The sequence below is a fragment of the Pisolithus orientalis genome, assembly GCF_024613125.1.
Source record: "Pisolithus orientalis strain OTSU chromosome Unknown F5J12scaffold_48, whole genome shotgun sequence".
NCBI lineage: Eukaryota > Fungi > Basidiomycota > Agaricomycetes > Boletales > Pisolithaceae > Pisolithus > Pisolithus orientalis.
Window position 1 is genome coordinate 103,261 of NW_026260829.1, and position 25,736 is coordinate 128,996.

General features: G+C 47.1%; 6 protein-coding genes across 6 annotated transcripts; 4 read left to right on the plus strand and 2 right to left on the minus strand.

Moving 5' to 3' along the window:
* Positions 1–9,602: 9,602 nt before the first annotated feature.
* On the plus strand, positions 9,603–9,938 carry F5J12DRAFT_897131 (uncharacterized protein; the record flags this gene model as incomplete). Its single annotated transcript, XM_051748000.1, has 2 exons — positions 9,603–9,839; positions 9,921–9,938. The coding sequence occupies 2 exons, from the start codon at positions 9,603–9,605 to the stop codon at positions 9,936–9,938; spliced, it is 255 nt and encodes an 84-aa protein (XP_051595786.1).
* A 184-nt stretch (positions 9,939–10,122) lies between these two features.
* F5J12DRAFT_907362 (uncharacterized protein) lies at positions 10,123–11,944 on the plus strand (the record flags this gene model as incomplete). The annotated part of the gene is made up of 8 exons (XM_051748922.1): positions 10,123–10,210; positions 10,352–10,404; positions 10,426–10,559; positions 10,611–10,714; positions 10,736–10,770; positions 11,039–11,174; positions 11,343–11,689; positions 11,744–11,944. The coding sequence occupies 8 exons, from the start codon at positions 10,123–10,125 to the stop codon at positions 11,942–11,944; spliced, it is 1,098 nt and encodes a 365-aa protein (XP_051595787.1).
* A 1,352-nt stretch (positions 11,945–13,296) lies between these two features.
* F5J12DRAFT_929602 (uncharacterized protein) lies at positions 13,297–14,876 on the plus strand (the record flags this gene model as incomplete). Its single annotated transcript, XM_051749500.1, has 9 exons — positions 13,297–13,564; positions 13,662–13,783; positions 13,836–13,916; positions 13,963–14,091; positions 14,145–14,202; positions 14,372–14,450; positions 14,478–14,567; positions 14,626–14,645; positions 14,686–14,876. The coding sequence occupies 9 exons, from the start codon at positions 13,297–13,299 to the stop codon at positions 14,874–14,876; spliced, it is 1,038 nt and encodes a 345-aa protein (XP_051595788.1).
* Positions 14,877–17,672: 2,796 nt separating this feature from the next.
* On the minus strand, positions 17,673–21,197 carry F5J12DRAFT_859278 (uncharacterized protein). The gene is made up of 4 exons (XM_051746803.1): positions 20,990–21,197; positions 19,898–20,932; positions 19,430–19,840; positions 17,673–19,374 (listed from the first exon to the last, which is right to left on the minus strand). The coding sequence occupies exons 1-4, from the start codon at positions 21,179–21,181 to the stop codon at positions 18,115–18,117; spliced, it is 2,898 nt and encodes a 965-aa protein (XP_051595789.1). The 5' UTR covers positions 21,182–21,197; the 3' UTR covers positions 17,673–18,114.
* A 1,007-nt stretch (positions 21,198–22,204) lies between these two features.
* Positions 22,205–23,947, plus strand: F5J12DRAFT_786070 (uncharacterized protein; the record flags this gene model as incomplete). The annotated part of the gene is made up of 10 exons (XM_051743364.1): positions 22,205–22,273; positions 22,314–22,359; positions 22,431–22,591; positions 22,641–22,729; positions 22,787–22,866; positions 23,450–23,559; positions 23,604–23,665; positions 23,748–23,754; positions 23,819–23,872; positions 23,927–23,947. The coding sequence occupies 10 exons, from the start codon at positions 22,205–22,207 to the stop codon at positions 23,945–23,947; spliced, it is 699 nt and encodes a 232-aa protein (XP_051595790.1).
* Positions 23,948–24,240: 293 nt separating this feature from the next.
* On the minus strand, positions 24,241–24,750 carry F5J12DRAFT_726806 (uncharacterized protein; the record flags this gene model as incomplete). Its single annotated transcript, XM_051741749.1, has 1 exon — positions 24,241–24,750. A coding segment is annotated over one exon (510 nt), but the record flags the coding sequence as incomplete, so codon positions are not given.
* Between the last annotated feature and the right edge of the window lie 986 nt (positions 24,751–25,736).

The following is a 25,736-nucleotide window of genomic DNA, read 5'->3' on the forward strand; positions in this document are numbered from 1 at the left end:
ATGATGAATGAAGGGTAGATGGAGGACATACAAACAGGTAACATAGAACATCCAGAAAAGGAAACAGTCCAGGCACTGGACCATGTGGTGCATGTGCTGCAGAGTACCTGACTGCAAGCTGTCAGGGAGGAGTCTGAAGGTAGTCACATGACCCCTCAGAGAATGGTCCATTCAGTCCAGTAGGAGAGCAGTACAAGTCTGACAACAGTCAGAGTGGAGACAACTCATAAACATCAGGGGGTGGGCAGAGTTGGTGCAGAGTGAGTGAATGACCAGTGAAAAGGGGTGTGGAGTGAGTGAGGACTTAGGATGAATGCACAATCATGACAGTGCCCCATGTACAAGATGAGATCAACATGAGTCAATCATTTGAAACCATTTTGATGCCTCAAGGATAATGGCTTTAGCCACAGTGGAGCTCTGTCAGAGTCTGAAGAACTGCTTAAAAACACATGTTAGGGTACCAAACCTTCATCCTTTCTCCCCATCATCATGTCCTCCCAGCACCAGAGCAAAACCCCCCAGCCAACCCCTGGTCATGTCTGTGACTACTCCCAAGTCATGGATGATGAACTGGTTGTCCTTACTGACAACTCCACCAACACCAAGCAGGAGAAGTTCACAGAGAAGGCATGCCAACAAGAGGAGACTGAGCAGAGAGAGAGAGAGCATGAGGCAGAGTGCAAGGCCAAGTGTGAGGAGGCCAAAAGGCAGAAGGCAGAGGAGGAGAGGTTGGAGGCAGAGCAGAGGAAGAGAGCAGAGGAGGAAGAGGAGGCCCGAAGGAAGAAGGTGGCTGAGGAGGAGGCAGAAAGGCAGAGGCAGAGGGCCTCTGAGGAGAGGGCCCAGGCCAGATGGGATGAGGCTGCACAAAGGTGAGTGGTGGAGTACTATGAGTCAGGCAGAGCTGACTTGCAGCTTTACTTTTCTTAGACTATGTGGCATGGTGTATGATGTCAATACTGCCCAGAGGGTCCCTGGGACCTCTGTGGTGGTCACCACAACCAGGCAGCCCCCCTGTACTTGCTGTGTAGCAAGTCTGACAGCAGGGCAGTGTGAGCTGGGACAAGGCAAGACCAGGGCCTGCATGTCCTGCCAAAACAGGAAAATGGTGTGTAGTTGGATGAAGGAGGACATGGTGGCAGGGCCCTTGCAGAAGAGAGTGGGGACAGGAAGTTCCCAAGGGGAGAAGCAGAAGAGGTCACAAGGGAAGGGGAAGGAGAGAGCAACAGAGATGGAGGAAGCAGACAACAAGCAGGAGGTAGGCAGTGTAGATGAGGAGGAGCCAGAGACACCACACAAGGGACCCTCAGGAGCAGGAGCCTCTTCCTGGTGGGCAGAGTGGGAGTGGGAGCAGCAGCTGCAGGCTGTGGAGAGGTACACAGAGGCACATGAGAAGGCTGTGACAGCCTTCAAGAGGATGGCAAGAGCAGCAGAGCAGATGGCAGAGGCCACAGAGTGGACAGCCAATGAGTGGGGGCTGTACCGTGAGTGGGCAGAATGGGCAGAGATGAGGAGGAGGGAGGATGAACACAAGGCCAAGATGGCTGAGTTTGAGCACACAGGAGGAGGATGGAAGAGGCCTCAGTTGGAGGTGCCAGAGGACAGGGATGAGGAAGTGGATGAGGGTGTGGAGGGGGATAACAAGGAAGAGGAAGAAGCCAGAAGAGAGCCAGAAGGTGGAGAAGGACAGGAGGGTGGTGGAGAGCAAGTGATGGAAGAGTAGAGTAGATTTCTTTTTCTGTTTTTTTTTGTCTTTTGTTTTTTGTTTGTATATTTTGTACTACTACGAAATAGACTTGTGACCTTGTTTGTGATTCTGGGAAGTGAAACAGATGAGCAGAGAAAACTCTAAAGTACTTAAGGTAGTTTGGTAAGGGGTGGAGTTGGCCTGTGGAGGAAGGTTGTATGGGCAGAGTACTATGGCAGAGGTTGATACAGGCCAGGTTTGTGCAGATATCATTTGTGGAAAGCAGAGACTATGTTGGAAGTGTGACCTAGCTCAGTTGCAAGCAACCAAGAGGTTTCTTCATCAGTGTTCTCATAACCAGCCCAGCAGACTAGGTACAAGAGTTGACAGTGGTGGTGATGGTGGTCCACCTTAGAGTCAAGTATCTCTGATACTTCATACTCAAGGTCACCATTGACATCCACTGGCAGAGGCAGAGGTTGTTGTCAGTTTGGGAATTCAGAGAGTTTTTCCAAAGGACAAGTGGAACAGAAGTACTTGGCTTTGATGTAGGCTTGTTCTCTGACCTTGAACTCAGGCAGAGGTATGTGTTTGGCATCTGCTGGACCCTGGTAGCACTGCTGAGCAGTGGACATTTCAGAGTGGAGGAAGTCATGAATGGTGGAGAGCTTGATAACATAGTCATGAGCCCTTGGAGAGGTGAAGTTCTGGTCAGGGACCACAGACAGGTTTGGATGATATCCCTTGTTAGCAACGAAGGGAGAAACTCAAGTTGTTGCACTTGGTGTGTTGATGAAAGCAAACTCCACTAGAGGTAACAGCTTGGCCCAATTGTCTTGTTGGTAGTCACAGTAGACATGAAGGTACTGCTCGAGGGTCTGGTTCATTTGCTCAGTCTGGCCATTGCCTTCTAGGTGGTAACCCAAAGTGAAGTGAAGACACGTATCCAGGGCCTTTCCTAGAGAGTGGAAGAAGTGTGAGACAAACTCAGGACCTCTGTCAGAGGTGACATTAGCTGGTACTCCATGCTTGGAGAAGACATGGGTAAGGAAGAGCTTAGTAAGTTTGGCAGAGGTGATGGAGTCATGGGTGGGGATGAACACCACTTGCCTTGAGAGGTGGTCCACTACCACAAGCATGGCAGAGTAGCCATTGGAGTTGGGGAGGTGTTCGATGAAGTCCATGGAGATGGAGTTCCAAGGTCTCTCTGGGACAGGGAGTTGCTTCAGTAGACCATAAGGGCAGTGACACAGAGTTTTGCTCTGTCCACAGGCAGTGCAGGACCTGACATATTCTTTCATGTTGGAGTGGAAGTTAGGCCACATGTAGTCCCTGTGGATGAGTTCTAGGGTGTGGTTTTGCCTGAAATGGCCTGCTAGAGGATGGTCATGCTTGAACCAAAGCACTTGAAGGTGGAGGTCATCGGTGTCAGGGGCAAAGATGCAACTGTCAAGGCAGAGTAGACCATTGGAGTCCAGGGACCACCAAGGCTTAGTTGGAGTTGGAAGATGGCTGGTGGAGATGATGTCAGAATGCAAGCACTCAACATTGAAGACCATGGCAGCACAGAGCACAGGTGCCACAAGGGTAGTGGTATGGAGGGACAATGTGAGTTGCTCCTGTGTAAACATAGGGCAGAGATTGTGAGGACTTACCTGCATGTAGTCCCTATCCCCCCCTTTTGGGTAGACATCCCAATGTCACATAAGTGTGTCAGGTTTGGCTCCCAGGTGGCCAGGTCAGAAGTGGATGGAAAGGTTAAACTGTGAAAGGTACTCTGACCAGTGGGCCTGTCAACAAGTGAGGACCTTAGAGGTGGAGAAATACTCAAGGTTTTTGTGGTCCATCACCACATCAACAGGTAAGGTGGAACCTTCTAGGTAATGCCACCAATGGCAGAAGGCCTCAAAGATAGCCAACAGCTCCTTGTCATGGGTATCATAGTTGAGTTCTGGCACAGTCATGGTGTGGGAGTAGAAAATGACTGGGTGGAGTTCACCATCAGAGCAGGTGATCAACAAAATGCCAGCAATGGCATAGTTGGAGGCATTGGTTTCAACTGTAAGCAGAGTGTCAGGAACCCAGTGTGTGAGGACAGGAGTGGAGCTGAAGGCATCCTTCAGGCAGAGGAAGGTGGAGCAACACTCCTCAGAAAAGTTCCAAGGAGCACCCTTTTGTGTGAGGTGAGTGAGCAGAATGACGATGTTGGAGTGGTTATTAATGAAATGTCTGTAGAAGTTTGTGAAGCCAAGGAAAGATTGGATGTCTCACACCTTCTGTGGCTCAGGCCAGTTGCAGACCACCTGAACCTTCTCAGCAGACATGGTGAGACCAGAGGGAGAAAGAACATAACCAAGGTACTTGACAGAGTTGGAGTGAAACTTGCACTTCTCTGGCTTGGCATAAATACCATGCTTTTGAAGGTGGCAGAGTACCTCTTTTACATGTTTGTGGTGCAACTCCACATCCTGCAAATAAACTAGGATGTCATTGAGGTATACTATGACACAGACATTGAGCATGTCTGCAAAGATGCTATTAACAAATTGCTGGAAAGCCACAGGTGCATTAGTCAGACCAAATGGCATTACCCACCACTCATAAGAACCATAATGAGTGTGGAAAGCTGTTTTCCATTCATCTCTGTCTGCAATGCAGACTAGATGATAGGCATGGTGGAGGTTGATCTTGGTGTAGACTTTAGCATGGCTTGGGGAGTCAAGTAGGTCAGAGATGAGCAGCAGCAGATAGCAATCCTTTTTTGTGATTTTATTGAGTCCTTGATAGTCTATGCAGAGGTGGAGTGAACCATCCTTCTTCTTTACAAAGAGGACAGGGGCACCATGAGTGGAGGTGGACTGCTTGATGAAGCCATAGCCAAGGTGCTCATCAATGAAGGTGCAGAGAGCTTCAAGCTCTGGCAGAGACAGAGAGTAGATCATGCCAATGGGTGGAGAAGCTCCTTCCTTGAGGTCAATCTTGAGATTGAATGAGTGGTGTGGTGGAAGTTCAGTAGCCTTGTCTTTACTAAAGACATCAGCAAACTCATGATACTCAGGAGGGACTGAGGAGAGGTCAGGAGGTGGAGAAGAAGCAGAGGACACACAAAGCTTCACATCATCAGTGGAGAGCTGTAAGCAAAACTGTCTAGAGCCAGGGAGAGCACAGGCTCTGACATACACAGCAGCATTAATGAGTGAGACAAGTGGAGTGGAGTGCAGCAAGTCTGTTGATCTTTCCACCAGGAAAATTGCTTCCTAAACTGTATGCCAGGTCCTTCAGAAACTCCAGCCAGGGAGGACTAGGCTTTGTGGTGGCCATCCATTAAAGCTTACCCATACCAACAAAAGGGCTATTGTTCAGAAAATCATTACTGGCAAGGCCAAAAATGCTGTCTATACCATTCAATTCATCAATTCTCTTATTGATACCCCTGTCTGCCACAGACTGTTAGAAATAGCCTCAAGGAAGCCTCTGGAAAGGGTGTGGTCAAGAAAAAGAAGCCCTTGCTTTCTAATGGACACAGGAAGAGAAGTCTAGCTGTTGCTCTCAAGTACCAGAATTGGACTGTGGAGGACTGGATGAGAGTTATATCATCAGATGAGACCTAAATACATAGGACTGGGTCAGATGGGCAAGAGTATGTATGGAAAAAGAAGAGTGAAGGGCTAATTGCTAGAGAGATCAAGGGTACAGTTAAGTTTGGAAGTGGTGCACTGATGGTATGAGGCTGCAGAAGGTGGAATGGAGAAGAGGTTTTGAGTGAGGTCGAAGGATGGATGGATGCTGAACAGTATGTGGCCATTTTGGAGTAGGGGCTGCTGCAAAGCTTGGAAGATTCTGGAATTCCAGAAGGTCATATAATCTTTCAACAAGATAATGGCCCCAAGCACACCTCTAGGAGAGCCCAAAGTTGGTTGGAAGAACAGGAAATCAACCTTCTGGGCTGGCCTGCACAATCTCCAGACTGTAATCCCATTGAACACGTTTGGAATCACCCCAAGAGATGCCTCTCAGATTATGAGAGTGCTCCTACAGTCATTCACTGACTGTGGGAAAGAGTGGGGGAAGAGTGGGGGAAGATTGATGAGGAGCAGTGTCAAAAATGGATAGAAAGCATGCCTAGAAGGATTGAAGCAGTTATTAGGGCCAAAGGAGCTCATATGAAGTACTAGATACTTAAATTGATATAAAGTCAAAAAACTGACCACATGAGTCATCATTTTGAAATGGCTGCCATTTGATCAAACCTTATCCAAAACCCTTGGCCCCTGCACCAATAGAGAGCCAATGGTAAGGGCTTTGTTTCATACACTTATAGGTTAGGGCCTAGGTTAGGGGATATGGGGCAGTATTGACTTTAGTGAAAAATGTCCAAACATGTGGTCAGTTTTTTGAGCCACTGTAGCTGTGAGGTTGGAGTCATACAAGGCTGGGAGTGAGCTGAGAATGATGGCTGTGAAGTTGTCATCTGTGATAGACTGTCCAAGTGCAGCAAGTTGTTTGTGCAGTACATGCATCTTGTCAAAGTGAACACAGACATTGCCTTCTTCCACACAGTGAGATTCTTGGAGTCTTCTCTGAAGATCAATTGTGATGACATGGGAGCAGTTTTGGAAAAGATCAGTGAGGACACCCCACACACTCTTCACAGTCTCTTCCTTCAGAACTCAAAGGAACAGTGATTCTGGGAGTGACACAGCAATCACTTGCTTGATGTATCTGTTGTCCTTTGTCCTTTGCCCATTGCCAAAGTGTTTCTGGGTATTTGCAGACAAGTTTTTGCTCCATGGCTATGAGCTTCCAGGAGGAGTCTTTTCCTGCTGAAGGGTCCTCTGGTTTCACATCCAAGCCAGTCAGGTGTCCAATCAGCTCTTTTGAACTGATGGCCCATTCAACCCAAGCCTTGTAGTATAACCAGTTGCTTCCATCCACATTTAGGGTTGGGACTTGTAAGGAATGATTGTCTTTTGCCATGGTGGGTATTGTTGCTGTGTAATAACTCTTCCAGAATTAGAGTGCAAGAGCAGGGCTCATAACCTAACAAAGGTATGAGCTCTCAGTGCATGAAGTAGTCACTACAGTGGCTCAAAAAACTGTCCACATGTTTGTATGTTTTACATTAGTTATGACTAAATGCAATAACCCCTAGCCCTAGCCCTAAACCATGAGTGTATGAAATAAGGTACTTACTCTTGGCTTTCCATTGGTCCATGAATCAAGTGATTTGGATAGGAATTGATAGAATAGCAGCCATTTGAAAAATGACATGTCATGTGGACAGTTTTTTGACTTAAAGTTTTGATTATATATATTGACCCTGGTACACTGTTATATTGTTACATCCATCCATCAAGGGTTCTATTATGTTACCTTTATGTAATGAGTATGATCCAACATATATAAACCCCACCACCCTCTGCTTATTCTCTCATCATCACCATGAAGTCCATTTCCACCTCTCAAAGACAAAATATCATCTCTCTTGCCTCTCTTGGCCTGTCCACTAGGAAGATTGCCTCACAGACTGGTCTAGGGAACTCTACAGTAACCCAGGTTCTTCAGAAAATCCAACCAGAGAGGTCTAGGCTTCATGGTGGTCACCCTTCCAAGCTTTCCTCTACCAACAAGAGAGCTATTATTTAGCAAATCCTTACTGGCAAGGCCAAAAATGCTGTTCAAGCCACTCATTTCATCAACTCAATTGTTGATAGTCCTGTTTCTTCTCAGACAGTGAGGAATACTCTCAAAGAAGCCTCATTGAAGGCTGTGGTGAAGAAGAAAAAGCCATTGCTTTCTACCGGTCACAAGAAGAAGAGGTTAGCCTTTGCTCTTGAGTATCAGCATTGGACTGTGGAGGACTGGAAATGAATTATATGGTCAGATGAGACCAAAATAAACAGGATTGGGCCAGATGGACAAGAGTATGTGTGGAAAATGAAGGGTGAAGGGCTTATTTCCAGAGAGGTCAAAGGTACAGTCAAGTTTGGAGGAGGCTCACTCATGGTTTGGGATGTATAGGGTGGAATGGTGTTGGGGTCTTGAGTGAGGTTGAGGGGAAGGATGGATGCTGAACAGTATGTGGCCATTTTGCAGGAAGGGCTGCTTCAAAGCATGGGGGAATCTGGAATTCCAGAAGATGACATTATCTTTCAACAAGATAATGACCCCAAGCATACCTCTAGAAGAGCCCAGAAATGGCTTGAAGAGCAGGATATCAAGCTTCTAGACTGGCCTGCACAATCTCCAGACCTCAAGCCAATTGAACTCACTTGGAATCACCTCAAAAGATCTCTCTCAGGTTATGAGAGTGCTCCTACAGGAGCTCATCAATTATGGGAAAGGGTGGTAGTGGAGTGGGGGAAGATTTCTGTGGAAGAGTGTCAAAAATGGATAGAAAGCATTCCTAGAAGGGTTGAAGCAGTTATCAAGGCCAAAGGAGCTCATACCAAGTACTAGATAGTTGGATTTTTATAAAGTCAAAAAACTATCTGCATGACATGTCATATTCAGATGGTTTCTATTCTATCAATTCCTATCCAAATCACTTAATTCTTGGACCCATAGAAAGCCAATAGTAAGTACTTTATTTCATACACTTATGGTGTGGGGCTAGGGTTAGGGGTTATTGCATTTAGTCATAACTAGTGTAAAACATGCAAACATGCAGACAGTTTTTTGAGCCACTGTATAATAGTATGTAATGAAGGTATGAGTTCTACATGGCAATGCAAGTCAGATGGCCACAGGTTAAACCCACCCCTTTTAACTGTGATTTCAACATCAGATAAATGTGAACCAAATGCTCTTGTAGCTACTGGATTGCCATGGCTGGCATGAGCATAATACTAGGACTTGTATTTAGCATGATGGGTGTAACTTGATAGCACAAGCTGATAGATGTCTGATGAAGAAAATCAAGTTCATCCTGGGTTTGAATCCTGGACAACCCAGGTACAGCCTCCCAGATGGAGTATCCTAATACTGATAGTGACCTATGTACATTGTGCCATCTCACATGGATAGTGTGTACATCCCATCCACTGTTCAACTCAGAGATCAAACCTGCACTGTCTGGATTTCATCCAGCAATCATCTGCACATCACCCAGGCTGCATCCAGCAAGGAGGCCACCAAACACCCTTGTGTGTATCAGTGGTGTGTATGTACATCTAATCTACTTTTCAACTTGGAGATTGAACCCACATTATCTGACATTCATCCAGTGGTCATCCAGACATCATCCACAGTATATATCCTGCAAGATGGCTGACAAACATCAGTGCATACACCTGTTGGGCTTTGGCACCAGGATCTGTGTACCATAGATTGGGTAAGCATCGCTTATCATGATTACTACATCTCTGGGCCCACAACAACTTGACAGGCCCCTCCTGATCACAATATTATTGGCACCTACCTACACTTAAGTGTGTATACAATTACTGCTGATTGTCAATTACTTGTGCCTAATACATTCAGTCACAGCCATACTGCCTACCCCACAGTAACCATTGACATTCATTGTGGGACAGTAAGCAAGCTTATCTACTGTAGATCTGACTCTCAGGTCATTAGCAGTCACTTGATCTTGAGTGTTCCAGGGGAAGTATTATTGATGGTTGAACACTCATTTCCTAGTGCTGAGACAGCAGAATGTAGGTCATCACAGTGTCCCCTGTATTTTTGTGCTGAATTCTTTTCAAAGGGTGGAGGCCAGTTGGAAAAAATGGATGGACATGCTTGGCATGCTGGGACAATAAAGTCCACTCAAGAGACCATGCAAGGAGGCATGAAAAAACAGACACATTTGAGCTCTGTTCAGTATCATTGTTCTAAGCACCAGGGAGCTTTTGATGCAGGGGGCTGTGTACCAGGTGATGGTGAAAAGTTCCCCAGTACCCATGATCAATCCATGCATGGTATTGGCCTTATTCTTGAGGAGATATCTGTCCCTAATGTGGAGGATGGCTTTGGGGAATACATTGGTGCAGACTTTGGTGAGGGGGGGGTTCAGTTTCAGGGGTCTCTTCTTGAGAAGAGCCATGCACAAATTGCAGCAGCTCTTTCTAGCTTACTTGATGAGGATAAATTATCAGATGAAGAGGGACCAGGGGAGCAAGATGGGGGGACACTGGATAGTAAATCAGAGGTGAATATGTTTATGGGGACTGGAAATGGTATGGGTTACTACTGCTAATGTCAAATTTGTGATTTTTGACCTGAATTTTAGAAGGGGATACTGGAATGAAATCTGATGGATGGATGACTATTTTTTCATATTTGAGCCAGCCCTTTTGTCAAATGGACAGGTTTGCATGCCTATAAGGTGGTTTAAATGTGGAGGGCTTTTTTTTGCCAAGGTATGGTCTCTTCATGCTGTTGTTAATGACACAGGAAGTGGTTGGATAGTTGAGGGGCACACAGAGATTGAAATGTCAGAAAGAAACTTACTGGCATCATTCAAGAATTGGAACATCAGTCAATCAACATCTGTTCTCCCTCCTGCACACAATATCTTAGGTATGTTTCTTTTACTACTACATTTGTCCTACTCAAAACAACTAGGAATTGAAAATAGTCATCAGGCTGGACTGTTGTTGGAACCATGGACACTCACAAACCCACATGAGGGAAATCATTGGCATGTGCTTGCAAATGGAGCTTATGTCTATGGTTTTCCAATCTGGCTTTACTGTGATGATACTTCAGGGAATGTATCAAAACATTAGAACAAGCACCATTCATTCCTGTTCACACCAGCTAGCTTGCCACATGCTGGAGTGCATCAGGAATACAATGTTCACTTCCTATGCACATCTAATGTTGCACCACCCCTTGAAATGTTGGATGGTTTTGTAAATCAGCTTGAGTAAGTTTATGTTATTTTTGGTATTCACTCTGATTTATACATATTTTCTAGGGCTGCTCAAGAGACAGGTGTATGGGCATGGGATTGTGTACACAAGGAGCAAGTGTTAATGATTCCCTCTGTCTTAGCCCTGTTGGGGGACAATCCAATGCAAAGTGAGCTTGCCTGTCATGCAGGGTTGAGGGGAAAATACTTCTGTCATGTTCACAATGTCAAAGGCCATGACACTTAAGACTTGGACACAAATGCTAATGATGAAACACTGGAGCAGAGTGATGGAGAACAGAGTGATGGTCAGAGGTCAGTCAGGAGTGCAGGGGGGGAGTCAGTTAGTGGTAGAAAGAAGGGAAAAGGGAAAGAGACAATGAGTGGTATGGTTTCTCGAATTAAGCAATTTCTGAAGGTATGGGCACATATGACTGTCTAGGCAACTACTTAAAATTCTAACCAAGATTGGTGAACCTCACCAGTGAGAGCAGTCAATAATTGAGCTCAAATCAATGTTTACAATGGCATCTACCATAGGGAATCAAACCAAAATCAAGGAGAAGATGACATCAACTGGATTGAAAGACACATATCTTGAATACTTTATCAATGGGATGGCAGCATCATGTAAGAGGCAGCAGGGAAGCAGTTCAAAGCAGGAGGCACTGGATGTGTTCACCAAGGGACTTCCTGAGAATGTGTATAGCCCAGTGTGGCACATAAAATGTGAATGGCTTGACATGTGACACAAAGAAAAAAATCCTCACAACCCCATAGGACTTAATCCTCATGCAGACACTCCTGTGGAGGTGCTGCACACTGTTCTTTTAGGATTTGTCAAGTATTTCTGGAGAGATGTGGTGAACATCAGGGTTGGCAAGAACAAAATAAAGCATGAACTTCTTGAAGCTTGCCTGTCTTCATTTGATACAACAGGGCTAGGGATACCACCCCTGTCTGGTCACACCCTTGTCCAGTATGCGGGATCATTGGTGGGCTGTGACTTTCATGCAATAGCACAGGCTGCACCATTTGTTCTCCATGGACTTGTTCCACAAGAATGCTATGAGGTCTGGGTAGCATTATCAAAAATGATCCCCCTCATTTGGAAACCAGAAATTGAAGATGTTGATGCTCACTTGGTAAGTGAATAGAACTTCCCCTTTTGTTTATGTAAGACTTATTTCATGTGCCAGACACAACTTGAAATTTCAATTCAAGAATTTCTTGCTCACACTGCATGCTGGACACCTTGCTGGTTCAACAAACCCAAATTTCATATATTGCTCCACCTTCCTGAGCATATCCATCATTTTGGTCCTGCTGCCTTGTTTGCCACTGAAGGATTTGAGTCATTCAATGCAGTCATCCATGCCAAAAGTGTTCACTCAAACTGACAATCTCCATCACATGACATTGCAAAGGCATTTGCTCATGGAAACTGCATTCACCACATTCTCAGTGGTGCTCCATTACACATCCATGCAAATCACCCCAACCTTGGAGTTCAAATAAAGAAGCTGATTGAGAAGCCACCTCTGGATATCCTGAATGCTGGAGATGCTGGAGTTTGGTGGCCTGCAGGCACAGCCCTGCTGACACTTGTTAGTAAACCCAATATTATCACAGATTATCTGGGTATGGATAGCTCCTCTCTGTCAAAGCCAGGATCTTGTGTAAAGGACAACCTGCCCTGGTGTTCATACCATGAAACCAGGACTGGCCAACAATTCCCCACAGCTCTCTCTTCCCTTTCCCAGGAAATACTCCATGACAATAATTTTCATACATGCAGGTCTATGATCTTGGTGAATGGGGACAGATGCATTCTAGGCCAATGGGTTCTCATTCACCAACAGAATGGTCAGCAACCTCTGGTTGCACAGGTGAAGGAGATTATTCAAAGGCAAGGGTCAACTGCAGAGATGACATCTTCCCCAGATGCCATTTTTCTTCAGTTAGGAAAAATACAGGGGTCCACCAGACCTTATCAGATGCCATTGGTGCAGTATGATGATACCAATATACTTCTCCCCATTGAGGTAAGTTTACTACATTTATCCATTCATGATACTTAGTTCAAGTAGCAGTTACTGTGCTCAGTCAACCTTCAGCATTGTTGTGATATCCACAATTGTGCTGCAGCTCACCAGGAAACATCCAATACCTCCCCCAGTATTGTTCACAAGGGAAACCCAAATGATTTTGTGCTAAACACTGCAAAAATGCATGATGCCAAGCACATTCTGCCCCTAGTTTGTGAACCCCTAACTCCACTCAGCACAGATCATGCAATTATGGAGGGTTGTGCTCATGAGATAGGCAATAAAAAATCTACACAATACCCAAACAATATCCCCCAACCTCAGGTGAGCTCATCAGGGCATTCTATTAGGCTGATTAAATAGTAGATGCTACCATTATGCTCCAAGTCTAATAGATGTGTTGTTCATATTACTGGTCATGTGTTCCTTAGTCAGCATATCACTGTGAGTTGCACTGTGATACACCTTTGCGAAACCAGTGCAGGGGCCTTGTTCTTGGATGTGGTGTGCAAACCATCATGTCTTGTTACACCTGTGTACAGCCTTTTGATGATCCTACCAGTCCATGTTGGAAACATGTGGATGAACATGTGGACACCTATCTCAGTTCTAATGTGCATAAAAACTCACTCAGCTGCCCTCCATGGTTCCCCCAGTCTGTTGACTCACTCCACTCATTTCTACTACTGTACCCAAGACCCTCAATGTCTTTCAATTTTTCTAATATCAGGAACTCTCCATCTACTCAGTCTAGTAGTCATTCATTTGCTACTCCATCCACCACCCCATTCACCCATACCCCATCCACCACCCCACACTTCTCCCCTGCTCAAAACAATCCCAATATCAATCCCACCCTTCCAGATGAAGATGTCATCCCAGCTCATTTTATTGATGCCCTCACCAATCAGTTTAGTTTTGGTGATTCTGAGCAGGACCTATGGCATAACCTCCATGGCTTTGCAAAGGCAGGTAACTCTTTGTGACAGAATCATAATACTAATACATTATCAGATGGGGTGTGGCCTCCAGAAAGCAGATATTGCTACATGTTCATACTTACTTGCAGCCATTTTCAGCCTAATCAAGGAAAACTGGGCAATGACCAATGCACACTGCAACACACAACAACTTCTCACAGACCTGCAAATTCAACTCAAAAACACATTTACACTATCACACAAACAGAAGGTTAGTTTATTTAGCACACAAATTCAGCCATTCATCCATTTCTTTCTTGTAGGCTAATGTCCATATTGTTGCTGGAGACATAATTTTTGAGGCTAGCTGGATCACATTTATGACAATCCACTTCGATGTTGAGGTTTGCAACCATATATACTGATTCTAAGTCACTCTAATTCCACCAGTCAAAGGTCCAGCAATCCCAAAAAGAATTACAGTTCACAAATATCTATGGTAACCCAGCACAAGAGAAAATCCTAATGGCATATATCAAGTGGCAATGCTCAAGCATTCATAATTCATTCCAAGAGCTGGTATGTCTCATTTTCTGTTTCCAACTCCATCCTGATTGATTCATTTGTCATAGCTGCAAGATAGTGTCATTGGAGATGAAACATGCACACTCTCTGATTTTGTGTTTGAAAGTGTGCAGTGGTACAAAATTGGTGGCCCCACTTTGGGCCTCACACCAGCATGCACTGCTTGACTTGCTATACTTGTAAGTGGTACATACCAATTACAATTTTTGTATTAATTTTGTGTGTTAGCACTGTTTTGCTTATGAAAATCCTGAGCTCCTTGACCATGAGGAAGATGTTGAGGATGATTCACCACCAATGGAAGATGACTCAGGCTCACAGCACCACTCTGCCCAAGAGCCTCAAAGGAAAAAGTGAAAGCATGGTGGCTGTGTCCCCAGGGGAGAGGATTTCTGGTCACAAGTGGAAAAATGGTTTGATGCACACAGAAAGCAATGGGGTGATTTATGGACCACACCCAACTGGAACAGGTGAGAATACGAGCCATCATACACACAGCAGTCATGCTAACACCTGCCTATGCTCTAGTTACATCAGTAGACCACTTTGTGAGCTGGTAGTCCTAGGGAATTTGTCAGTGCTGGACAGCTCTGGCCAGCAAAAGTGATTTACTGATGTACATCTCAGAAACAATTGCCAAGGATGAAGATCACTACAAGGTCTATGTCATTCACAACCCATTCATGGAAGATGTGCACACAGATGACAGGTTTTTCACTGGGCCCATCACTTCAGCTGGTCTTGGGGCTGCTGAGGATCTCCTTCAAGAAATGGTTTGATGGTTTACATCCATACTGTACCCCATTCAATCTCCTGTTGTCCATAGCACAACACTCCATACATTTTAGTACTGTATGATTAAAGGACATTGTCTACATTGAGCATTACACCCACTTTCATTATACATCACCCAATGTTTGAGCATCCAACTCCACATGTGTGATTGCAGCTGTTGGAGAGTGCATCCTCAATCTCCTCCCCAGCATGTACTCTGCTCAGCATGACATCCACCTGAGAGTTGTCACTGTTTGTCAGCTTGTCATGTGACACATGGTCCTCATACCATAATGCACTCATATGTGATCTGTAGCAGCAGCCAAATGAGTGAATAGATAACAAATTCATGCATTACAACCTGAGGCAGTGGCATAATAATCTGTGGGCCAACTATTCTTCAACCCACAGCTCAGCTACATTGAAACATATTATTTGCTGAGCTCACCCATCCAACATCACAGAGCAAACCTTGTATTCTACTTCAACCAGCAATGACAACCAGCAACAACCAAAATTTGGTGAGCAGAGTCCATTGTAACCACCAGATGGAATTCCCTTTTTAACTGCATTCTCAATTATAGAATATGCTAATTGCATCCACCTATGGTTAACCAGGAGCCAACAGTTTTGCATGCTGGTGTATGCTATGTTTGTTATGCCATGGTCAGGGGTGTTTCCTTTTTTGTCAGTTGCTGACTTTCATCATGGTCATGTGTGTCATGTGCTTCATTGTGACTTTCATGTGGACAGTGGTCCTTGGACTCCTGTACCTTGAAGGAGACCTCAACCCAATTTGTAGAATATATACTACAGGACTATTAGCTGAGTGTAAAGACAGGATGTGGAAAGTGCTCACCTCAGTTGGGTTAAGTAGCCAACTGAGGTGTGAGTATGCTACTCAAGTACAAAAATGAATGTGATTATGTAATATGGCTAAATGTGTACCATAATACTAAGTGAGATGCAGATGAAAGTATAATGTGAAAGACAGAATATACAACACCATTGCCTGGAAACCCATTGATCATCAATGCCACCACCTCATTAAAGTGACTAGTATGGATTCCTTTTCTATTTGACTGATTCTCGTATTTCATATGTTTCATCCTTGACAGTCACAATGACCAGACACCATGCTGCACTCTGATGGCACAGTCTGCATCCCTCATTTCCATGCCTATCCCCATCACTGACTCTTTGTGACTCCTTTCTATTTCACCTGTTTATACTGTGGATTACTGATTGCTTATGGATACAACTGGTATGGTACTCTCTCCAGGATGTATTTAAGTTAGACCTACCATACCATGTATCCTCAGTTTTTCACTACTTTGCAACTCAGCTTTTCTTGATCTCTCCTCACTTCCCTTGTCATGATCCCAACAGAACTTGCCAAACCCAAGGGGAGACTCTGCTGGAGTCATCACAGAATCTGAGCCATAGGGGTTATGACAAGTTCAGCCTGCTAAGCTCATCTGGGACACTCATGACTAGTCCATTTGATGAAGTCACTCATTTTGGAGCATAACAATGTCAGTACCAAGTAAATGAGTGGAAATATAGCTATGCTCACCTCAGTGCACAAAGTAGTCACTGAGGTGGAAAATAATGGTGCAGAAAATTTATAGTACCATAATTACTAAGCACAGTGACATCAGAGAAATGGGGAATGACAGAATTGCAGTCACGACCAGTCAGTGACAGGTTTAAACAGGTTTAAACCATTTTTTTGCATCCTGATGGACATCAAAATTTAATTCTGAAGGTTGGGAGAAATGCTAAGCCCTATGGGAAAAACTCCAAGACACTACTGTAACTCTGAAATGCATACTTGACAATGTCAAGGTTTGTGTGTGCCATAACATTTGTACAGAAGTAGTGGTGATTAGGTGAAGTGCACCATAAGAGGTACCCTTAGGTGGGTGACTGAAGTGCTGCCATAGCTGTAGCTATGATTGACTTTACCATTGAAATCTCAGAGCCCTTGAGAGCAAATCTTATCTTATCTATACCTCAGCAATGATGGCTTGGGTTTCAGAGTACAGTTAGAGCCTCAAATCTATCACTATTATATAATTCTATAGCCTTTCCATAGCCTGTCCACAGCCTGTCCATAGCCCATCCATAGCCCATCCATAGCCCATCCATAGCCCATCCATAGCCCATCCATAGCCATTCCAGCACTACTGTGAGCACCACTATTATCTATAGTTCAGACAAAAGATCCCCCAATCACATGTTGTAAAACAGTACATGATAATACAAGTTAACTGATATTCAAAGATCATCACGTCCTGGATCGCGTCGTCGCTCTCGTAGTCCTGGTTTTCGCACCCCCAGTCTTAGGACCACCACCCTCCTCCTTCTCCCCCTCCTTCGACTTCGCGCCTGCCGTAGTACCCCGTCTCGTGCGAGTAGCCATAGTTGCCGTCTTAACAATCGTCGCGTTTCCAGACGTATCCTGACCGCTAGACGTACTCTCGTCCTCTTTCGACGGCGTATTCTCTTTATCCACAACTTCGGAGCTCACTTCCGGAACAGCTTTCGTAGTCGCCGCCGAACCCGCTTTCTTCCTCGTCGTAGATGTTCCAGCCTTGGTAGCGCCCGTAGCGAGGGGTTTAACTGTCGACGGTGTCGGCGCTCGCCTAGTGCGACCCGCTGGACCAGCAACGCCACATTCCGCCTCATCCCGTTTCGCCTTCATGGTCGCCGTAGTTGTACGCGTCCTTCTTCTCGAGCCAGGTCCGCCTTCTTCAACAGCATGACCTATCGTATCGAGTGGGTCGTTGTCATCCTCGTCAGCTGGTTGAGCAGTCTCACTGGGCGTTGATCTGCCCGACCTCGATCCTGATCCTGATCCTGAACTACCTGAACCAGAACGACCACGTGCATTATTAGTCCCACCACTCGTCGTGGTGCCGCCAACTCTCCGAACGCCGCTCCTCGTCCCCCGCGCAGCAGCAGCAGCAGCGGTCACAGGTACAACAGACGACGATCCCTGGCCTGCTTTCGTTGTTCCCAAACGAGATTTGGGTCTAGCAGCGGCGACAACAGGCTTGTTACGGGTCACTTTCGGCTCTACGACGGCTTTAGGAATCGGTACTCCCTTGGCACAACTTGGAGATCGCTTCGGCGCCGTTGGAACCTACGAAAGGGGCGGTCAATGTTCACGATGCGATACACAGCGCGATGGAAAAGTGATGATACGTGTACTTACGACTTCAGAGTGACTCTCAGCCTTTACTTTCTTGCCTCCAACGGCTTTGGCTTCCGAGGATGCAGATGGTCGCGGCGGATTACACTAAGCATGAAGAAAGGAATAAAATAAAATAAACACGAGCCACCGCAACAGCAGTAGTACATAAAACGCACCTCATCGTTCACAGGTGTCTGCTTCCTCACTCTCAGTGGCTTTGTCTTGCTTGGTGCTGCATCCAGCACTTCGGTTGTGGCGGGACCGGGGATATCATCAGTTGGTACCTCCCCGAGTTTCAAAACAACCGTCCCCTCTGTCGCTGCCACTCCGGAATTCGCATTTAACCTGGGCGTCCGACGCCGCGTCGCGGGGGTCGGCGGCACAGCAGCATGTCCCTGTTCAGTCGCCTTCATCGTCGGTGTCTCATCACCCACTCTGCTCCTCCTTTCCTCCCTCAAAAACATCGTCTTTACCCCATCCATACTCGGCGTCTGCATGCCCTTGCGAGAGATAGGAACGCCTTTGAATAGATGGCGCATGCTCTGCATGACAGGGGTGGCAGCTCCGACATCGTGTTTAGGCTTGGAGAAGAGATGTTTAAGCGAGCCCAGTTGGGGGGTCTGGGGGGATGGTCGGGTTAGGGCTGGAAGAGGAAGATCGGTTGGCGCGTCCTCGTCATTTTCTTGGTTTGACGCTGCTAAATCGGCCTGGGCTCTGTTTTCCGCACCAATATCTGGGGCTGCAGGGACCTCAACGTCCATTGGGCCACCGTCATCACTTTGTACATCACCATTCTCCTTATCACTCTCATCACCCCCAACGTCACTCTTCCCATCTTCTTCCTCCGTACCATCCACTCTCTCATTATCATTCTCCTGGTCGTCTCCCAAGTCCACTCTTGTCCCAACCGTAGACCCACTACTCTCCCCACTCTGCACCAACGCACTTTCGCTCCGTCTCCTCTTCAACCCCTCCACTGTCTGCTTCATCCTATCCAACAAAGACCGTGTGTTTTCCTCGTCATCGCTTTCGCTGCGCCCCTTCTCCTCCCTCTCCTCAATAGAAACACCTACTTTGGCTGGAGAACCAAATCGCATTGCCATCTTCACAGGTGACAAACTTCGACTCCTCCCTTTCCCTACCACGTCCGTTTTCGTTGCATTCGTATTCAAGGTGGTGGCAAACAGCCCCGGCAACGGTGCTTGAGCATGGACGTTTGAATGTCGTGGCCCCATACCCGGAACGTATCCTCCAAAATAAGGATCTGGTGTCCTCAGCGCAGAACGACGTCTTTCTCTTATGGCCTGAAATATCGTCAAGGTCAAATTTATTCCTGAATGAAGTAGAAGAAATGTTTACCTGTTTTTCCTCCTCGCTGAGCTTCCTCCGCTGAGGGCTCAGAACCCCCATTCCCACCTGCTCCTCCTGCTTCACCTTCCGTGGAGACACATGCAGCATGTCCGTATCTGGATCCATCCCCCCTTCCTCTTTCTCATCCGGCACTGGCACGACGATATCTGTGACCTTCCATTTGGGTTCGACGCGGACTCTTTGTGGTCCGCCAAGTCCAGCAGAGGAAGAAGAGGAATATCCTCCAAACGAATTTCTCCCAGCACCTCGGCCCACGCCTGTAGTCAGACTGACGCGCGAGATTTGCGGTGTCATGAACGTTCCCAGGGGTCGGTGTGCGGGGGAAGCGTCAGTTAAATCGGATTGTTGGGGGTCTTCGGTGGACAGAGGTGGCGCCTCCTGATCGACGTCCATCTCCGCCTACGAGCCTTCAGTATATATCCTCCAAAGGCTTGCAACAAAGGACAGACAACTTACCTCTCCATCTTCAAGCTTCTCGTGATTCTCGTCATCCTCAGGCGCAGCAGAGGACGAGCGGAACGGCCACCCGAGGCCTTTTACCAAGCCTAAACCCTTGCGCCATCCAGAGGATAGATCCGTTTCCTCTGTCTCCTCGTCCCTGTCTTCTTCTTCCTCGTCTTCCTCCTCGATCTCTTGAACATCCTCAAGGTCATCCACAATAACCTCTTCTACCTCTTTCTCCTCCAACTCCTCTTCCTCCTGTTCGATTTCTTGTCGCAACACTGCACGTTGCGCCGAGCGAATGAGAACGGCACGATGGAGTGAGGGACGGGCAGGTTTGCGATGGGGTGTTTGGTACATGTTTGGGTTGGACGTTTGGACATTGACTGGACGACCAAATGCGCCGAGGCGGTGTGGTGTGGCGGGGGGTGCCGCGGATTGTTGAGGGCGTGGTGAGAGGGGAGGTTCCGGGACTTCGACTTCGACGGATTCGAGTATGACGAGGTCTTTGTCCTCTTCTAGAACGTGGGGATGATCACCATCCACGAGGACAATTTCTTCCTCTGCTTCATTCCCGTCTCCATCATTCTCGTCGGCGGCATCAGAATCGGAAGAAGAGTCGGAATCCTGTCCATTGTGTGCTCTCTGCAGAGTCTGGTATTGCTGTTTTAGCGGGGATGACCCACGTCTCTTCAATGGTGTCTGCAAAATCCTCAAATTCTCCACTGGATCTGCGTGTTTGCCTCTGGGCGTAAATACTTTTGCACTTCTGATCAACGACATTCTCAGCATCTTCTTCCTCGTCCTAGGTGTCATTTCGGCGTCAGTATCCACTGATGACCCGGACGCGTTTTTTGTGGGCGAAGGTGAGGAGTAGAGTGCTGCACGCATTTCCTTGGGAGGATATGTAAACACAAATCGTTTACCGCGTATTTCGAGAGTGGAATTGTTTGGTACGGGTATAGTAACTGGAAGTAAAGGATTCTGGGAAGGGAGAGCTAGACACCCGTCGACGAGTATACCTGATGCACCTAGCACAACGACAAACGCCTTCCAGCGGCCAAAATGAGAGTTAGTGTACACACAACTAAGGATATCCGATGGCACCTTTTTCTCTTGAAAGATCAACTTCGCGTGTACTGGGCTCACTGATGAGTAGTACAACCTGACGCTGCAAGACGGGTCGCGTCCGAATGTGACTGTGTCGTCGTCAATGGGGAATGCGGCGACTGGCGTGGCTGGGTCGACGCGTTTCATCAGTCGCAGCGTGCCAAACCGGCCAATCTCACTCGGGTCCATCGCGCTTGCTTATTAGTTGGTTTGGTCGAGTCTGCTCCGCGGTTCCAACACGCTGTGACACCTTTATCACGTGATATACAAGTCATGTGACATATCACCAGACATGTCAGATCACGAGTTGCTAGAGGAACCTACCTCGATGGCCGACGATCTGAGGATATTATTGGATTTGAATGGCGGCGTATATGAGGGGGTTTCAAGAGTTTCCTTAGGTGCGTTTCTTCTGTTTCTTTTTTGCCTCTCAATATCCATGGTGTCAATTCCGATTAAAAATATGTACACGACAAGGGAGATGGGGTAAGTGATTGTCGTGTCTGTGGGTAGCCCACCCGATTTTAACCGCTCCAGGCTACGCTTTCGGTACGTGTATCCGCTAGACGATTTACTTGCTCGCCCACCGATTGCGGATGTGCACGGCGCGCAAATGGAGAATTCGACGAACGGACTCTTGTCTACTTTGCAGATAACCCTTGGCATCTACTCGAGGCTTACGTCGAGAACTGGAGGGTGCATATCGCGCGGGTGGCTTTGCTGTCCAAGTATGTTTGCACGCCTTTCTGATCTACCACACGATTTGGTTGATACCCGGATTAACAGGGTCTAGGCACACTTCTCAGTCACAAGATTGACGGTGATCACCATAACGTCGTAGGCTTTCCTTGGACGCCATTCTTTAAGATGTTGGACATTTTGGTGCAGGAAGACGACGATTTCCTTGCAATTTGAGATTATGTTGTAAGGGAGTGTCTTACACATGGGTACGTGCTATATATCTGTGTGAACGTTCAACGAAGCTAGCTGCGGTGGCATATTGATATCAGTGGAGCTATAAACGGGGGTAGTTGTCTCTCCCTGCAGTTCTGCCCAGCGTCGTGGCGGTGGCACGAACCGAGTCCGCAACATGGGCTAAGAACTTCCTACCGCGATTAGCAGATCGGCGACGCAGGCTGCTGCCCTGAATGGGCAACAAGACTTTCCCACCTTGGTTTTCCGTGAAGTCGTGCAACGGCACAAAATAATACAATGTTTGTGCAAGTCTTCGCTCGTCCGAAGTGGAACCAAGGCCAAGTGACACTCAGCAAGCGTGTCGACGTATGTCTCGTTCGACGTTGAATGACGGCCGCCAACGCAGGTTTTAAATTTCAATTATGGGCCTGTCGCGCAGCTCGCTCTCATCGGTCCACTGGGCAAACTCCTTTCATATAAATACGCACATGTTGATTTGCAAACAGCCTGACATCGACACTAGGTCTCCGCGTACAGCGCAATGAAGCTATCACTTATCTTCCGCGTGGCAGCTGCAGCAGTTTCAGTTTCGGCTCTGCCTGGCATCGAACGTTCATCTTTGCGATCCTCAACGCAAAGGAAGAACTGACGACCCCCTTTGCCAGTTACTCCGCGCACCTCCAAGTATGTGTGCTGCACATACCTCGATATTGCCTCCGATCCCATTATTCAGTACTACTTGGAGCAATACGGCATTAGTGGTGTACCCAACGATGCGATTGTTGGGCTTGGGTGCCGCAAGCTGATGAAGGGGGGTACATGGTCAGCCATTTTTTCTGCGGGCATAACGTTATATATATTTTTCACCCTCCATGTCAGTTCATCATCCACGCAACTGGGGTGGTGCGACTTGAGTTCTTACGTTGCACCTCACATTTATACGTCATGCGAGATGAATGGTAAGTCCGTTGTCACCAGCTTCTCGACTCTACATCTAATCAAGAATGAAACGATATGGCTGGCCTCATGCAACAGTAGCCCAGCCGGATAGTTCTTAGATTTCGGATGGATACACTTGATGGCCGTGATGGCATCCTGAAATGAATAGCCTGATACCGACCTGCGTTGACAACTTCTCTACGATTAACTCGTCTCTAATACGTCCGGTTTATTCGGGGGCATCAAGTTCAAGGTAAGGGTTTTTCCGTTGTGCAGACAACTCGAGGTCGTCCATGTCAACGACGAATATTTTCTCACCAACGTGACCGCCACGATTGACTTTGGTATGCGAAATACGGTTGTCTGCAGGCTGATCGAGCTCTGCAGATCAGATGAAGTGTGGCTCAGAAGGACCGCTCGTTAAACAGGTTTGAATTCCATTTAGAGCCTCACAACGTTGCTCGTTCTCGTCGGTCAACCGAGCCAACGCTCTTAAGTAAGATAAATATACACGTGTTGAGCTGCTGACAGCCTGAAACTGACATCCGACCCCCACACATAGTGCAATGAAGTTGTCACTTTTCTTCATACTGGGAATTGCAGCAGTTTCAGTTTCTGCTGTGCCTGGCATCGAACCTTTTCCTTTCTATCCTGAATGGCCGGTAAGGATTGACCTCTCCCCCTTGCAAGTTACTCCGCGCGACTGGAAACGTGTACGTTGTAACACCTCGGGTATGTTTCTGCTTCCGTCATTAAGAGCTGGAAAGAACGACGTCGCGCTTGGGTTCGAGTGCTGCAAGCTCAAGGCGGGGGTACACGGTCAGTCTTTTTTGTAGGCATACTAATATGTACGTTATTCGGCATCCATGACACTGGGCCTCACATTTATACATCGTACCAGTTGTACGGTGAGTGCGTTATCGCCGTCTGTTCGGCATTAATGTCGTACAATAACCCTCCAATATTGAAAAGATGTTCTACATGATCAAGCACTTGGCTTCATGCAAAAAGCACACTAGTACTGTGGTATGTTCCTTGGATGAATCCACTGGATCATCGACCATGATGGCATTTGCGTAGATTTGCGTCCCGAGATACTAGTTCAGTGTATTTCCGTGCTAGAAAACCTAAAGCTGGTGCAAATAAATGTAATCACACGTCCTAAACGGAACAGTATCAACGTACATATGCCCAAAAGAAATTAACTGTTCTCTAGAAGGTGCGCGGTCGAGATCAGGCTCGAACCACTCCAAATCATCAGTGCTTGTGCACAATGTACTAATCTATGCCTGCAGACAATGTGACTAGTCCAAATCAACTTCGAACAACTGCCTATGGTATGGATTGGCGATTGCTGTGGCCTTGAATTCATTGTACTGGTGGACCGTCCGTAGCTAGTCGACGGCGTCGTAGAGGAAGCTGTCAGGGAATACCATCTTCATCTGCTTCTCAATCCACCAGTAGGGAGTGAGGTATGTAACGTCGATCTCTTCGAGCTTGCCGGCACCAGCGACGATCAGCCCAACAAGCCGGCCCTTCCAGTCGACCACTGCAGCGCTAGAGTCGCCGGGAGCAGAAAATGCACCGTCCTTCCTGCTGTAAGGGTACACAGCGATCTCTATCGACGTCTTCTTGATGTCGTACTCGGGGTAGGTGCGAACGAACGACTCCATGCTGCTAAGGCGACCGAAGGTGGTGCCTGTGGTCTTTCCGTTCTTGACAACAATCAGACACTTCTCGCCGTTGGCATCGAGCTGCTGCGGCTTGTGGATCTCGTCGTCCTCTACGACCCCTCTGACCTGGAGGAGCTGTTCGAAGGGATACATGCAGTTGGACCGGTCCTCAGGGTGAGGGTGCATCTTCATGATAAAGTCGACCATCGAAAAGTTGCCGCCTATATATATATAAACACTAAAACTGGGGACAGTGTTGCCAAGATAAGATGGAAACGTACCGACAAAAATCTTGTTGCCCTGAAAAGTGTCTCAGTTGATCTTGTCGCGGTAGAGATTGATTAGGGCCCAGTCCCGGGCGGAGTGCCTGGGACCGTCGTCGACAGCAATGGGAGGGGCTGTGGACAACGTCACCGATCAGCGCGCTGGCTCAGAGATGACCAGTGCTTGGTGACCTCGTCATGGATCTTGTTTACATTGTCGATCATCCAACAGAAAAGGCTTCAGAGTCGACTGAGGGTTGTTCTGTGGGGGCAAAAACCTGCTAGCCCAGCGGAAATGCCTCCCCTTCATCGCTCTTTCATCCACAGTCCTTCATCCAACTTAATCAACCACACCCCATTGTACAGCGGACACCGTTGTCTTCACGCATGCCCTGCACGCGATGATGGATGATGGGGACAGGTACGCGCCAAGAAACCGGCCTCGAAGGCCCATAATTCGAGAATGTTGTTGGACTTGAATGGCGGCGTAGGTGAGGTGCTTTCGGGGGTGTCTTCCTTCTGTTTCTTCTCGTCTCCTAATGTCCACCTCCCCAGTCCGACAATCCCTCCCTAGTAGATGTTCCAAATCTCAACTCACATCCACCAAGTAATATCTGCCCGCTCTGCCTTCTTAACCATTACTTGTCGCACCTGAACAACAAAACCAAAACTCTACCCCCAGAAAAATCCCGTCGTCTCCGTCTCGCGCGATCTTCAACTTACATGTCAGTTTATTGGCTAAGTATATAACAAACTGCGAATTTTATACGGCTGTTCCGGTAAATGGGCATACCGGAGGCGTTCGTGGTTTCCATTCGCCGGCCATCAATATGGGCGCATACAAACATATGCATACCCTCCCTGGCGGATAAACGAACCTCCAGGTGTACGAGCATATGTATAGCCAAAACTGGCTCTCCAATGATTCTTATGGGTTCCAAGTCAGCGTCTCGA